General features: G+C 35.8%; 1 protein-coding gene across 1 annotated transcript; it reads right to left on the bottom strand.

Annotated features, from left to right (window-relative positions):
* Positions 1–9,178: 9,178 nt before the first annotated feature.
* Positions 9,179–10,129, bottom strand: LOC110689889. The gene has a single exon (XM_021866720.1). The coding sequence runs from the start codon at positions 10,127–10,129 to the stop codon at positions 9,179–9,181; it is 951 nt and encodes a 316-aa protein (XP_021722412.1).
* Between the last annotated feature and the right edge of the window lie 7,157 nt (positions 10,130–17,286).

The following is a 17,286-nucleotide window of genomic DNA, read 5'->3' as shown; positions in this document are numbered from 1 at the left end:
GCTATAACCCCTTTTTATTTCAAATATTTTTTTGATCTTAGTTTTTAACTTTAAAATTTTTAAAGTACTGGGTTTGATTATTGGTACTCTTAAATCCCTTTGTTTAACGAGCCATGCCAAAAGTCAAAGGAAGGGGTGGAGGTGAGAGGGTCTAGCAACAGTGTTTGTCTCGGTCAAACTTTGATATGTTACTTTGTTTGTTGTGTAATAATTATCATAAACATTAACAATGAAGTTCAAGGCTTATAGTTTCGCAGTTTGGATGAATTGTATAAGTAAACTTGAGACAATTAGGTGTAAATGGTAGGATTAAGAGTTGGGTTATTGGTGTAATCAAGGATGCTTGTACAGCAAGCCACATTTAGAAGACAAGGAAAGTAATTAGAAAGGTATAAATGCTAATAAGCGGAATAATTTAGGCATAGTTTCACATGTGCTTGCTAACTTTAGAGTATCTCCATTTTCTCTCTCATTCCTTAATCATATGCCCCTATTTGTATTTATTATCCATTTCTCATACATACTTATTAACCTTTGTTTTTTGTTTTGTTTTTTCTTTTTGCGTTTTTATAGATTCATATGTGAATTGAAGTTCAAGTTTAGCTTGAAGACTACATATTTAGCTCAAGTGGGAAGTTAGAAAGAATACATCCATTGTATTGGTATGAATTATAAACTTCTCTAAGCTATATATATTTCTTTCTCTTTATTGTTTTAATAAAAGTTTTTTCATGCTATTTGTGTATTATATAATGACAAATAAATACAACAATAAATATATGAAATGGTTGCATCATCATATGCCTAGATACCCGTTCAAGGCTTTCTCATTAGGAGAATGTCTTGAATAGTCCCCGGTTGGGACTGTTCTTGAACGTTTACTCTCACTTAGGTGGTGAATGTATGTCTTTTTTTTCGATTTTAAGGAACATCTTGGCTTACCATTTCCTCGATCACCATGTTCTCTGGGTACATATGTGGTAAGTAATTACCTACGTCGTGTACTTGGAGAACTGGGGGGAAATGTTGCCGGATTTTCCTTAAAATTGGAAAGTCGACATACATTCACTAGTGAGAGTAAACGTTCAAGGATGGGTTAGGTTGGAGTGATAAGGACCCTTTGGAAGCATATATGCATTTTTGTATCTATATGAATGTTATATGCATGGTGTGTGTTTGAATTTGATTTACATATATAAAAGATGTAGCAATTATACATTATTCGTAATATGTTGCCATGTTTAGAGACAATTTACTTAATGGAGAAGGATCGTGGCTGGATGTATGGTAGACGTGATACATTGGAATTCTTTGATGGGGTTCAAGAGTTTTGCGAGAGGGCTTCATCTTATCAGCGCATAATGGGTGTCGATTGCCTCTATTGTCCTTGTGTTGACTGTAATAATGTGAAGGTGGTCAATAGTGTTGATATCATTAGAGATCATGTAGTTTGTCGTGGGTTTAGGCTTAAATACCATGTGTGGATTTGGCACGGTGAAGAAGGAGAGTACAGTGGGGATGTTGATGGGAATGATGTGCATGATGATAGAAGCAATGACATTCGTGTGGACGAGGAATACAGGGATGATGTACATATTGTTGATAATGGTGATGAGGATGGATTTGAGGATGATCATGTGGATGAGGTCGAGGATGAAGGGGTGGATGAGATGATGTGTGGTTTTCAAGGTGACGTGTTTGAGTCATTATCGGAGGCTTCTAAAAAGCCTTTGTATCCTGAGTGCAAAAAATACTCTAAACTATCAGCCGTGCTAACACTTTTTAACATTAAGTCGAAGCATGGGTGGACGGACAGTAGTTTTACTTCTTTGTTGACCGCGTTAAGTGAGATGTTGCCCGACGGGAATGAAATTCCTAAGTCTTACTATTACGTAAAGAAACTCATGTGTCCATTTGGTTTGGAGTATAAGAAGATACATGCATGTCCTAATTATTGTATTCTTTATCGAAATGAATATGAACAATTGGAGGAGTGTCCACGATACAAGAAGTGACGCTACAAGCGTAAGAGTTGCAATGATGGTACGAAGGGACCTCCTGCTAAGGTGTTATGGTATCTTCCCATTATTCCAAGGTTTAAGCGTCTATTCTCAACACCAAAAGACGCTAAAAACTTGAGGTGGCATGCTGAGGGAAGAAAGAAAAACAGAATGCTGAAGCATCCAGCCGACTCCCCGCAATGGAAGAACATTGATATGAAGTTTGGGGAATTTAGTGATGAAGTCAGAAATTTAAGGCTTGGTTTGTGCACGGACGGGATGAATCCATTTGGCACTCTTAGTACCCAACACAGCACATGGTCGTTACTTTTAGTGATCTACAATTTGCCTCATTGGTTGTGCATGAAACGGAAATACGTAATGCTTTCACTTTTGATATCAGGGCCAAGGCAACCTGGAAACGACATAGATGTTTATCTTGCGCCACTTGTTGATGATTTGAGAAAGATGTGGGACGAAAGGGTTTCCGTTTTTGATGCTCATAAGAATGAGATGTTCACATTACGTGCAGCTCTTATGTGGACCGTTAACGATTTTCCTGCATATGACAACTTATCTGGTTACAAGAACAAAGGAAAAAAAGCATGCCCCATTTGTATTGATGACACCCCAAGCATACACCTTGATAATTTTCACAAAGAGGTGTACGTGCGTATTCGAAGGTTGCTCAGGCGCGATCACCCGTACCGTAGGCAGAAAAAGGTTTTCGATGGGAAAGCGGAAGAGGGGACTGCGCCTAGGCCATTGACTGGTGAGGAGGTTTATGCTTGAGTTAAGGGTATACGAACAGTATTTGGGAAAACAGAAAAAGCTGCGGACTCAACTGCTCTCTTAAAAAATGAATCAATCTTTTGGAAGCTTCCGTACTGGAAAGAACATGGCGTTAGGCACTGTCTTGATGTAATGCATATAGAGAAGAATATGCGTGATGCTCTCATGGGAACACTGATGAATATACAAGGCAAAACAAAGGACGGAAAGGGTGCACGGTTAGAATTGGAAAGGATGGGGGTTCGTCCAGAATTGTGGGCTCAGAAAAAGGTAACAAAGGGAAAGGAACAGGAAACGAAAACTGAAATGAGTTCGAAAACAGGAAAGGGGAAGAGCAAGGGAAAGGGAAAGGCCACAGATGCGTCGAAGAAGAAATATGCCAAGGATGACAAGGCTTATTTACCTCCGGCTTGCTACACATTGTCAAGGGCAGAAAAACGGATGTTTTGTGCATGTCAGTACGGCATTAAGGTTCCATCATGGTACGCATCTAACATGAAAAGATTTGTATCCTTGAATGGAGAATTGAAGCTAACAAGTATGAAATCCCACGATTGTCATGTTCTGATGCAAGTATTCCTACCAATTGCAATACGTGGTATTTTACCAAAGCACGTGAGGGAAGCTATTACAAGCCTCTGTTCGTTTTTCAATACAATATGTAGCAAAGTGCTTGATCCTTGTAGACTTGATGCTTTACAGGCGGATGTGGTTGTGACTTTATGCAAATTTGAGATGTACTTCCCGCCCTCGTTTTTTGACATAATGGTGCATTTGATTCTTCATTTAGTGCGTGAGATTAAGTTGTGCGGTCCAGTGTTCATGAGGTGGTGCTATTCTTTTGACAGACACATGGGTACATTGCAAGATAAAGTCAGGAATCGGGCTCACCCGGAAGGAAGTTTTGACATGTTGAGTTACGTAGGATCTAATTAAGTTGGTAATCCTGCACATGCAGACTCGAGGGAGCTTGATAATCCAACACCTCATGACTTTCCAGATCTGCAGGTGATTTGATTAATTTTTTTCCTGGATGGTGCTAATTGGTGCTATGTTGTTGTTGTGATGTATAGATGTTGTTGTGCTATTGCTGTTGTTGGTGTGTTGCTAATTCTGTGTTGTGTTGCTGCTGTGTTGCTGTGTGTGGCTGTTTGTGTTGCTGTTTCTGTTTGTGTTGCTGTGTTGTTGTTTGTGTTGTTGTTTCTGTTTGTGTTGCTGTTTGTGTTGCTGTTTCTGTTTGTGTTGTTGTGTTGCTGTTTGTGTTGCTGTTTCTGTTTGTGTTGCTGTTTCTGTTTGTGTTGATGTGTTGCTATTTGTGTTGCTGCTATGTTGCTGTTTGTGTTGCTGTTTCTGTTGTTGTGTTGTTGTTCCTGTTCTGTGTTGCTGTTTCTGTTGTGTTGCTAGGCATACAACATAGCAGACAGCAGCAGACAGCAAGGCAGCATAGCAGCATAGCAGTAGACAGCATAGCAGCAGCAGCCTGCATACCAGTATGCTGCCAGAACAGCAATAGCATGCTGCCAAAATAGCAACAGCATGCTGGCATAACAGAGCAGCCAGGCAGATTAGCAGCAGCCAGGCAGAACAACAGCAACGCTCAAGCATAACAGCAGCAGTATGCAGGCAGAACAGCAGCATGCAGGCAGAACTTGTTGTTGTGTTGCTGTTCCTGTTCTCTGTTCCTTGTTTTGTTTTCGTTTTTGCAAACTTGCTCAACTATTGCTATTCGAGCTAATTGACTAATAATGCATATGACTATACCCAACCAAGGCAAGTTTTCACCATTAACTAAAAACACGAATGATACAATTTTTTTTTCCTCTCCATCATAAAAGTTATTAGTGGTAATTTGACAAATTTAACACTTCAAGAATATATAAGTAATCTATTTGGTTTCATCTATAATTCCGTTACAAGATCTCTCTAATTCAAAAAGAAAACACTCTCGACTCCTACAAAGTACAATGAAAATGTCAGGATTCTTTCAAACAAAATCTATTTGGTTTCATCTATAATTAAGTTACAAGATCTATTTGGCCACTTGTGATACTTTTTGGTCTTACATGTGATGTTCCAAATTGGTGTAGGAAGAGACCCATTGTGCACTTCTACACCCGGGCGAATCATATAGTGGAGCTTTGAATGTGGTTGCATATGGTAGTGCACAACCAACCAAACAAGGTACGGTCCATTTACGACTGCTTAGGCCACAACATTATTCGGTCGGGATCAATTCTGTGGTTGCTGGGTTCGAGGACATTCTAATACCTGTGCCCGTAGAGGAGGATGAGTTCACTACACTTTGGGCAGCAATAGGTAGTTTTGTGCAATGGCCATGTGCTTGGATACGGTATATGAACCAGGTAATTAAGATTTTGAGTTCACGTTGTATTCTATACCCGATTTTTTTCCCAAGAGTTGGATGGAATACTTTTCTAACCATTTGTGTGATTTGTTTTATTAGATGTAGAGGAAAAGCCAAACTCCAAAGAAGAGGGTGGAGGGGCAAAAAGGCGTTGGTCAACCGGTGTCAAAGAAGAGGAGTGAACAGGGGTCGGTGAGTGGAAAAGCATCGAAGAAGAGCTCTTCGCGAGGTACAACTATGCAAGCTACTCCACTTGTTGCAGACACGGTGCTTCAATCGCTCTCTAAGGAGTTAACTTATCTGCACAATCGTGTTTGTGTGTTGCCTAGTGACACCCCCATTCAAGTTCCACTACCTAAGGAAATGTTCCACTATGATGATGATGCAATTGCATGGCTTAATCAAGAAGATGTGACGGAATTTCTAAGTGGTGCAATGCTTAACATTTCCCTCATTCAAATATGCATCAGGTAATTCAACTAGTACTCAAATTATGTTATTCGGTTTAGTGGTGATTGTCGTTTAGTTTTCCATTAACATTCTATTATCATGCATGCAGAGCACTCCAGGAACACTTATGTGAGATTGATTCTCCGTGTCAAATTGGGTGGTTATGCCCTGAGCAGATCTCCACTACTAGAATCTTAGGCAACCATGCTGACGTGTTGTACTATGTTGAACGGAGTATCAAGGAATCAGTGCGTGCGGGAGACAAGTTTATATTCGCCCCATATTATGAGGAGTACATCTGATTATGTCAAATTCATTTGTTTCCCCAGTTTATATGTTGTACATGGCTAATTATTGATTTGTTTGTCTCTTGTGAATGTATGTACGTAGTTTGCATTGGACCCTGCTGGTGATTTGTGTTTCCAGTAACACAATCTTCCTTTTTGATTCTGCTCGGTTACCTCATCCAAGAAAGCGCCTCGTGAAGTCCATAATGCAAAAGTAAATATAGCTTCAATTCCTGTTGTTGATTATCATTACCTAACTCATTTATTAATAATACTAATCAAATTTGAACTTACTTTTCTATATAGTGTTATGAAGAAGATAAATTGTCGAGCTCCTCAAGGTCCTACATGGAAATCACCGATGGTAATGCCACATGATATTGTGATTTTCGTAATAAACAATGCGTAAAATGTTACTAATTTGCTATATATGCATGTTTGATTCATTTACTTTGTTCCTATGCTAGTGCACATAACAAGATAACGGAGTTGATTGTGGCCTATACGTGATGAGATTCATGTATGACATAGTAAGTCATTGTACAGACACACTACAGCTTGAAGAGGTATGCAATTGACTATATCTTGTAATTTCAAGCCTTAGCCACCTATAAATAAGTGATAATGACATGTTACGAGTAAGTATGAGTTCACTAGACAAGAAATGTAGGAAATAGGCATCATAATAGTCAAATAGGCCTTACTTGGGCCATTTTGGATGAAAATGCGTCCTAAAACTCTTACATTGCTATTTTCTTGTAATTTCAAGCCTTATCCACCTATAAATAAGTGATAATGACATGTTATAAGTAAGTATGAGTTCACTAGACAAGAAATGTAGGAAATAGGCATCATAGTAGTCAAATAGGCCTTACTTGGGCCATTTTGGATGAAAATGCGTCCTAAAACTCTTACATTGCTATTTTCTTGTAATTTCATGCCTTAGCCACCTATAAATAAGTGATAAAGACATGTTATAAGTAAGTATGAGTTCACTTGACAAGAAATGTAGGAAATAGGCATCATAGTAGTTAAATAGGCCTTACTTGAGCCATTTTGGTTGAAAATGCGTCCTAAAACTCTTACATTGCTATTTTTTTGTAATTTCATGCCTTAGCCACCTATAAATAAGTGATAAAGGCATGTTATGAGTAAGTATAAGTTCACTTGACAAGAAATGTAGGAAATAGGCATTATAGCAGTCAAATAGGCCTTACTTGGGCCATTTTGGATTAAAATGCGTCCTAAAACTCTTACATTGCTATTTTCTTGTAATTTCATGCCTTAGCCACCTATAAATAAGTGATAAAGACATGTTATGAGTAAGTATGAGTTCACTAGACAAGAAATGTAGGAAATAGGCATCATAGTAGTCAAATAGGCCTTACTTGGGCCATTTTGGATGAAAATGCGTCCTAAACTCTTACATTGCTATTTTCTTGTAATTTCATGCCTTAGCCACCTATAAATAAGTGATAAAGACATGTTATGAGTAAGTATGAGTTCACTTGACAAGAAATGTAGGAAATAGGCATCATAGCAGTCAAATAGGCCTTACTTGGGCCATTTTGGTTGAAAATGCGTCCTAAAACTCTTACATTGCTATTTTCTTGTAATTTCAAGCCTTAGCCACCTATAAATAAGTGATAATGACATGTTATGAGTAAGTATGAGTTCACTTGACAAGAAATGTAGGAAATAGGCGTCATAGTAGTCAAATAGGCCTTTCTTGTAAATGTATTTTTACATGCATATATAACCTAAGTAATTCACTCCTAACTTACGTTTTGTTTATTCCAAGTTTTGCAAGGGACAAACCAGACGTCCGTTCACGAGCGAAGAACTTAATGAAGTTTGAGACATGTTGGCGTCCTTCATCATATTTAATCTGTAAATTTCATTTCTGTTTGAACTTGTGTACTACATTACTGATTAATATTGTTCGTAATTATGACACGTTTTTCTAATTAGTATTATATTTTGTATTGTTATCAATATTATGTATTGTTATTATTTCAATTATTATTATTAATATTATAATAATAATTATTATTATTAATATAATAATAATAATAATAATTATTATTATAAATATAATAATAATAATTATTATTAATATAATATCCTAATGTTAGAATTAATGCATGATCTCATTGTTATTATATTTATTAGTATTAATATTATTATATTTTATTGCCAAAAAAAAAAATCCTAGTTGAAGGCACCGGTTCTTGCTAAAAACCGGTGCCAATAGTGTTGAAAAATAAAAAAAAAATTCGCGCCTTTGTAGTTGGCACCGGTTAACCGGTGCCAAAGCCTTCAGTTGCCACCGGTTAACAAGTGCCAAAGCCTTCAGTTGGCACCGGTTAACCAGTGCCAAAGCCTGTAGTTAGCACCGGTTAACCAGTGCCAAAGTCTTTAGTTGGCACCGGTTTTGAACCGGTGCCAAATTTTTAGGGATTTGGCATCCCTCAAATCCCCAACGGTTCAAAACCGGTGCCTTAGGGGGGGTTTGAACCGGGGCTTTTTTACCTTATTTGTCTAGTGATAAGTGGTCATAAAACAAGGGATGTCAGAAGATAGGATTTTGATTAGATGAAATGTTATTAGGAGCAATCTTATAAATTATCTAGACAAAAATAAGATAAGGTTAATCAAAAGATAAGATTTCTGGTAAGGATATGTGGTCATAAAACAAGGGATGTTAGAAGATAGGATTTTGGTTAGATGTAATGTTTTTGGGAGCAATCTTATAAAATATCACAATAAATATAAAATAACATTAACAGACTTTAACTAAATTTAGTACAAATAAACGTCATAGTAATACATAGAAATTACACTCATATTAAAATGGTACATTGACAATAATTCTAGTTACAATGACAATAACAAGACTAACAATAATAATAAAACATACAATAATAATAACAATACTAAGAAATAATGATAACCCGGTACATTCAAGTAAATTAAATCAAATCGAAAATCTACTACTGAATTCATCTCTAAATTTCTTATACATTTCTAATTCAACTTCATCAAGAACGGGCTTCTGCATTAACCTTTCTAACATTCTAAACTTCATAGCCTCGTCCTTTTACCTTTTCTTTTCTTCAACTTGTGCTTTTTTTTAGTTCATCTCTTTCCTTCAACTGATCCAGAAGTCGCCCACCCAAATCATTCAACTTATCACCAACTTCGTTAAAAATTTGTATTTAACGATTTAAGATTTATACTTGAAGATGAAGTAGTAGATTCTTTACCTTTCATCTTTGTTTGTTTTATGCCACCAGGTCATTTAGCTCTTCCTCCAACCTCGGATGGTGAATCAGGTTGTGATCTTTTACCGCTACCGAAAGTAGGCCACCAGGTAACATATTCGATTGATCTTTGGTCAATGAAGGATCCCATTTCGGATATTTTCTCAAAGTTTCAAAACAATGCAAGAAACAAAACATCTTGTTGTTAGTTGCGTAATAATCTTTGTGAGCAAATTTCTCCAAATTTTGCTCGAACTCACCACTACCCTTGGTTTGATAATGATACCTATATGCATCTACCAATTTACCACAATGTAAATTGATAAAATCCCATCGATTTTGCATAGATTTAATGTTCCTTACTTTTATTTCATCGGGGTTTTCTATTCTAGAACTTTCGTAATGGTTATATATTTCAACCCATAACCCACTTTTCTTTGTCTTGGTTCCTATCACTACGTCACCTCCTGCATTTATGTAGGCCGATACAAGTGCTTTGTCTTCAGCTATGCTCCATGATTGGTTTTTCCTTTGCCCGGTGGCATTGACATTTTGTTCGGGAACAATTTCGACATCAACATCGTCAATGTCTTCTAGATGTTGCGCCCCCACTAGTTGTTCCACATGTTCATCACCACTCCCCTCTATTGGAGTTGCATTGCTACCACCAAAACCTCCCAGTGATTGATCTATGTTCTGAGTGAAATGTTCAGAAATGGGAAAACCCGACATATCACCAAGAGGCTGTTGAGATGACGAGCTACTTTGAGGAAATGGGAAAGAAGGTTGACATTGTGGAATATTATTGACATTTATTGGTCTTGATTGACTACTATACCATTGTAAAGCAGCTTGAAACTGAGGATTACTCAATAAACTTGGATCTAAAGGAGGATTATTTTGATTATATTGAAAGTTTGGATTATTTGGAAAATTCATATTATTCCCGTCATTTGAATTATTACGATCCATATTGAAGAGTAATTGATATTGGAAGTGAAATGAAGAAATTTTTTTTTTGTGTTTGAGTGATATTAGATTTTTTCCGCAAATATGAGATTAAAGGGGAAAAATGCAAAAAATGAAAGTGTGTGAAAATATGGAAAAATTATACTGATTTTATAGAGAAAATTTTTTTATGACCGTTGGTGCCTTTTATTTTCTCAAATAAGTACCGTTTACAAATTATAGCCGATTTACAATTTTAAGTCACAAAAAACATTTCACCATTTAGATTGTGACAAGTGTCACCCTTTAAATGTAAGTGACCGTTGCATTTGGTAGTTTCCGCCTTCCACGCTACTTTTGTTTTTTTTTTTTTTTGGTTCAGCTTTTGGCTCGTCGGACGAGGCCTAATCTCCTTTTCATAGAAAGGATTTGCTCTTATCCTATCAGTAAATGGATCCTGTTACAAATTTTCACATCATCCATGAAGAAGAGCTAAAGGATGTAAAAGGAGAAGAATCCCCATTGCTGCTGGTGCTCTAAGGCTTTATTTAATTTATCTTATTTTTACTTATTTCAGAAAAAATAATTTCAGTTTAGATCCGATCAGATCATCGTTTTATGTGAAGTTTTTTATCGCTATATATCTTTAATTTCGTAATGAAAAAAATTATGAAAATTACATATTAAAAAAATACACATTATTACGAATCTAATAAGACCCCACTTGATATATTTTTTTCCTTATACATTATTGTACACTTAAAATTAAAGTTCGGTGAAATTTGACATTCAGATCAGATCAGATCACATCTGAACAGATCAAATCAGATAAGCAAAAATAAGGTTAACTAAACAAGCCCTAAATGCACGTAACAATTTGCCTAAATGCAGAATAACTTTAAAAATATTTAAAACTTTTATTTCCAATTTTATCCAGTTTTAAACTAAACCATTTTCACCCCTAAATCCTAATTATGTAATCACCCCTAACATTTCAACAAAAAAATCACCCTAAACATTCAATCTGCAAACACAATCGAACAAATAAATTTCAACATGTACACCTATTGGAACTACTGTTCGGGCTTAAGATCCATTGTCGATATAAATTTCCTAATATTCACTAGTGATTTTAATTTCAGGGGCATGAGGATCACTGTCGGATTTGTTAGAAATTTAGAGTGTGCTAGGGGAAAGCTCTTTCCTTGTTAAGGAGAGGTTGTGGTTGGGAAGCCGCGGAAAGCCGCGCCCGCGACCTTATGTGCCACGCCCGTGGCATGGTGTGCCGCGCCAGTAGCATGGGCTTGGCCAGCCATCTCCAGAATCTGAGAGTGAATCTAAATTCACCTTGTCCACGCCCGCGGCATGGGTAGCCGCGCCCCCGGCTCTGGCTGCCGCGCCCGCGGCCCTGGCAGTTGCGGTTTCGTTTGTTATTTTAATTGCGAAATTAAAAAAAGAGGGAGAGATTCTGATTTTTGCTCTCTGGTTTTTCCCTTGTTTTCTCTACAATTTTATTTGAAGAAACTTGCAATCTCTTCATCTAAACTCTTTCAATTAAACCGATCTTTGTGAATTTGTCATATGTATTTCGATTCTTAGTGCAAAGAACGAATTGCTGTCTTTTGTATCTCAAAGAGGATTTCCGGATTGAACCCAAGAACCGTTGTGGGGGAAATTAACCTCTTTAGGAAAGTGCATACACGCCTAAGACAAAGTATCAAGGTTTGAGACTCAAGTGGTAATTAATATTCTCATGTTCATGTTCATCTTCAAGGCTTGGAGTTGAGGCAAGTTTAGATACTTTTATATTAGTGTTTTCTTGTAATTTTTGAAATACTTTATTAGTTTGGTGCTTGGTTTGTAATACTTTAATTAGTATTTGGTTGTTGTATAATTTGATTGGAATTATACATTGTTTAGGTTTTGTTCCCACAATTTTAAAATAATTCTTTGTTTTTGAATTACTGTAAAACCTAACAAAATTTACTTTTTGGGGGATGATATAGGGTACCGGAATATATTTCTAGAGGGTGATGAAAGGTACCGGAATATATTTCCGGGGGGTGATGAAGGGTACCGTAATTAATTTTTAGGGGATGATAAAGGGTATTGGAAATTACTTCCGGGGGTAAAGGGTACTGGATTTCTTTAACGCTTAAATTATTATTGTTAAGAGGTGGATCAATGGGAAATAGGTAGTGTAGAAGAAAAATGGCAGAAGCTTTCTTTCATCAACAAGCACAAGCACTCTTTCTTTGATTCATACCATACAGTACATAGAAAAATGGACGAAATAGGCTATATAATTTAAAAATGAAATTAGGGTGGGATACTGGAAATTATAAAAAGGGTAATATTGTCTTTAATATATTTAAGTAAATTATGCATTTAGGTTATTTTGTACAACATTAGTACTTGTGAAAATTATTGATGACTAAACTAAAGAGAAGCCCCGTTTATCTTTGTGATAATTTATCTAGAGGCATTTCTATAAATAGATAAATATAAAATCCCAGCCAACATGTCATTTTTGTAAATAAATCAACAACAGTGGGCCGACATTTAATAAATAATTGTTTATTTATATATAAAAATGACACTAGGTAATAGTTTTTTTTTTTTTTTTTTTTTTTTTTTTTAATCATGAAGATAAACTTGTATTTTCTCTCGACTAAACAAGGTGACCAAAGTCGAGTTCGAATAATCGTTCGGAATTACAAGTTAATCAGACTGATATACATATATAGTTGGTACATCAAGGGGTACATTGGTAATTTCACTAATAAACTTGGGAACAAATAAGTATTGGAGTTCTTGTCTTTTTCCTTTCTTAGTTCTCACATTACATCCATTACTGTTCGAAATTCCTCCTCCATCCACACGAGCAACACCATTGTTGTAGAGATGAAAATGCCGCTGCGAAAAAGATGTTTTCCCTAAGGAGTTAATGTAATCTTAATTTTACACTTTTTGCTAATATGATGTCTATTTGAAAACCCCACGAAGCGGCGTTGGGGCCATTATTTTTGAGAAAGGAAGAACAAGAAGAAGAAGACAATGAGACGAAAGGAAAGCTTCTATGGTTAATTGTCGAGAAGATCGACAAATGGTGGTAGCTGTGATAGAATTCGGGTGGTGGTGGTGGTTGTGATGGTAATGTTGTGAGTAAGATCTCAATATTTGATTTATTTTACTTTATTTATTTATTTTCTTTAAATAAAGAAGTTGCAAAAAATTACTTATTTTACCACCTAACATGCATATTAGGTTGATTAATGGGAGCAGCCTCATTTATTTTGGTAACCTTTTATTTACAAGGTAAACTAGGTTTACCTTGTATAGAATAACAAGTAAGTTTGGTCTACTAGGAAAGATTGCACCTTCCAACCTTAAGATTGGAGTTTGATCTCTTACCCTCGTCACTTTAAACCATGAGAATTGAGATCTGCTTAAGGTCCTAATATGAATTAACTAAGAAAAGAGTGGAAAATCAACTAACAACAATTACAAAGCAACAACACAAGATAAACATGTCTCAAAAATAACCAAGATCTATGAAATAGGAGTTCTTAATCAAAGTCAACACCAACTAAAGTTAGGATTAAGATGTAACCACAAAGATTATAAAGTAGCAATCACAAAGATAACAAATAATCACAAAGATTATGGGTAGAGAGAGAAAATCTCATTGATTTCAAAGTTGAGCAAAGATTGTTCCCAAAAGCAAGCTTATCCCTATTTAAAGGCTTTACAAACAAGCCCTAGAGTTCTTAAATTACATCCCTTGGATAACAAATGAAAGGCCAAGATTAAAAGATAGCAAAATAAGCATAGAAGAAACAAAGTTTTCCGTTCGAAACAGAGCTTCTAGAGCGGCCTCTCCAAATGGTAGGAGCAGGCGCTCCTCACTTTTGCAAACTTCAACTGGCGTCCTTAGGAGTGGGCGCTCCAGTGTGAGGAACGGGCGCTCCACTAGGGGGAGCGAGCGCTCCTCGCTACTTCCTGGACAACTCAACTTTAAAAGTTTATAACTTCTTTGTTTCTTGCTCAAATTTTGCATATGAACAATCGTTGGAAAGCTCTCGGACTCTACTATGATCTCCAATTTGAATCACCTGAAAATTCCTTGTAATAAAGAAGATATGGCTAATTGAAGTTGAGTAATACATTGACAAGATTTTTCTCTTGGCTAACATATGGAATCCTTGGAGCTTTATTCTAAGCAAACAAAATGTTACTCGAGTTTGAGGATGGTCAATCCGGAGAGGTAACCACCAAGGAGTTTAGCACGGCTACGTAACAACACGTGGAACTTCTTCAACTTCCTCCACCAAGTTCCATTCACCCGCATCAGGTCCTTCTCCTAACCTTCAAAAAAGTTTATCATTTCATGCACGATAAATTCGCCAAATACCTTTAATTTCGTGATTAGAAAATACACAAAATTACATTTTTGGAATATACACATTAATACAAACCTAATAAGACCATATTTTATACTTTTTTTTTATAATGAATTCGTGTACATATAGGCCAAATTTTAGTTACATTAAGCAATTAAATCCGATCAAAAAAATATTCAAATCATATCAAATAATCAAACTAATCAACCCTCAATCATACAGTATTTAAAACTTTCTAACTTGTTTATTTTATTAACAGTTTTTTCAATTTAGTTCAATTGGGTTATGGTTATTATTAATTCACACCCTTTTAAACATAGCCACTAAAAATTAGAAAAATATAAAATAAAAATTCATTAGAAAAAGAAAATGGTACTCATTATTATTACTGATATTTTAGGGATTTTTAGAGAGTTATACATGATACGTAGGTAGTGAGTAAGGACATGGGCGATTCAAATAGAAACCTACCCCAACTTAGCATATGTGAACCATAACCAAATCATAGGAGTTGAGTACATGGGCTTTTTGCAATAAATTATACTAATTTCTTCATACATGTCATTAGTTTCTAAGGTTATGTGTTTCTTTGTAATTTTTAATTTTATTTAAAATGATTTGGAAAAATTGTCAAGAATAATACGACCTTTCGTCGGTCTTCCAAAAATAAAACGAAATTTTGATTTTTCCGGAATAAAACAACCTTTAACACACATCTTTTATAAATAGATGATAATCGGTTGGTAACCAGTTTCATGAGTTAAGTGTGACATGTGGTGCTTTTTGATTGGTACGTTTTTTTTTTTAAAAAAAAACAATTTTGTTAATAAAAAAATAATTTAATTTGAAAAAAAAAAACCAAAATATCCCCCACAACAGCTAAATAGCCCCTCACCCCCATGAACAACCCAACCCCATCATCAACACCCTAACCCATGAACAACCACTACTACCACGTCACCCTTAACCCCATCAGGCATCAGCCATAAGACCCCATCCTAACTCCCACCATCACCGAAAACCCCCACCTAGCCTCCACCGTCGCCAAAAATCCCTACACTAGATTCCCACCATTGTCGAAGCCTCCACCCCATCTTGTTATAAGCCCGAAACCCTTACTATAGCCCTACCGTCAGTGAAAAACCCCACCGTACCCACGTTTGGTGTTTCAATGGGGATTTCAAGGAGGGAAGCAGAAGCTGAGTCGGGAGGCGTTTGGCTGGCGTTGTGGGAATGAAGGGGAAGGGGCTGGGTTGCGTTGCAAGATGGGAAGGTTGGAGGAGTCTGAATGGTGTTGCGGGAAGGAGGGGAGGGAGCTAGTGGTGTTGAAGGGGAGAGGGGGCTGATCGGGCGAGGGGTTGGAGGGGATTTTTATTTTTTCTTTGAATTCAATTTGTAATAAATTATATCAATTTTATAATAAAAAAATTCTAAATTGAAAAAAATCTTAACCTATCGCAACACGACACGTATTCGATTTAACCTGTGCAACAGGTTGCTGATTTTTTACTCTATCTATAGAAGATGTGTGTTAAAGGTCGTTTTAATTCGGAATAATTAAAAGGTCGTTTTATTTTCGGAAGACCGGTGAAAGGTCGTATTATTCTTGACAATTTTTCCAAAAGATTTTCCTATACATGTTAATTTTGTAATAAAAAGTTTGTTACGGTAAATTTGATGAGTACATAATCTTAGGTAGAGGATACTATTGTTCAAAGAAATTGTTACAATTTATAATGATACATATTATTGTTCATCTGGTTATTTTTTTTTAGGATCTTTTTTACTTATAACACCACATAATTGTCATAAATTTGATTTTACCACCACTTAACTGATGCCATCCAAAAGACCGTTAGTGGGCCCCACATTGTACACGTGTCAATTATATATTGGAATAAAAAAATGAAAAGAAAAATTATAAAAAAGGAAAAACCCTAAAATCCTAACCCACCACCACCCCCACCACCGGCGTCGGTGACAGGCTAAAGTCGTATCACCTAATCAAAAGTAATTCCTAAAACCACTAACTAATATAGATAGGGAAGTAGGGTCGAATCCACAGAGAAACAGGTCTTTCTATTCCTAATTAATTAATATAATCTAAATTATCAAGTAACCAAATTGTTTTTGTGAGAATTAAACTAATAACTAAACTGAAGCAAATTAAATAAGGGAGGAAAACAATAATAAAAGGATTAGGGTATAGTTTCACCAATAAATAATATTCCAGGGTAAAACATAATAATTAAATCATCAATGCATAGATTAATTAGATCATAAAGGGCTTTCATTACGTATTACGATCACAGAATTAATCTATTGGTATTAAATCGCATCTCTTGAATCTTGACTTAACCATTTATAAATTAATCTGCCTATTGAAACTAAGCCTAAACATTAATGCTCATCTCTCGAATCTCGAATCAATATTGCATAACTCATACAATTAAACCCGCGCAAATCTAATTGCATAGCATTAAATCAATCAGTAGGAAATCAACCAAAACATTGACAATCAACATTAATAACTTACCCCATCATATTAATTATGGATCCCCACAACCCTAGAAATAAAACTACTCGCACATATTTAAATCTAAACTAAGCAAAGCAATTAAAGAAAGCATAATTAAATCAAAGCAATTAAATTACTGAAAGTAAAGAGGGAAGAAATCGTTACCAAAGTAGACGGAAGTAAAGAATTGCATAAACTGAAAGTGTCGAGAGGGATCAAGAGTATTAACTAAAAGCTTAAAACTTAAAAACTAAAAAATT

This window comes from Chenopodium quinoa, unplaced genomic scaffold (genome assembly GCF_001683475.1).
Source record: "Chenopodium quinoa cultivar QQ74 unplaced genomic scaffold, ASM168347v1, whole genome shotgun sequence".
NCBI lineage: Eukaryota > Viridiplantae > Streptophyta > Magnoliopsida > Caryophyllales > Amaranthaceae > Chenopodium > Chenopodium quinoa.
This window is presented reverse-complemented; position numbering and strand designations above follow the sequence as displayed.

Excerpts from the sequence above, each read along its gene's own strand:
- LOC110689889 (XM_021866720.1), bottom strand. The coding sequence starts at position 10,129 with ATGGATCGTAATAATTCAAATGACGGGAATAATATGAATTTTCCAAAT.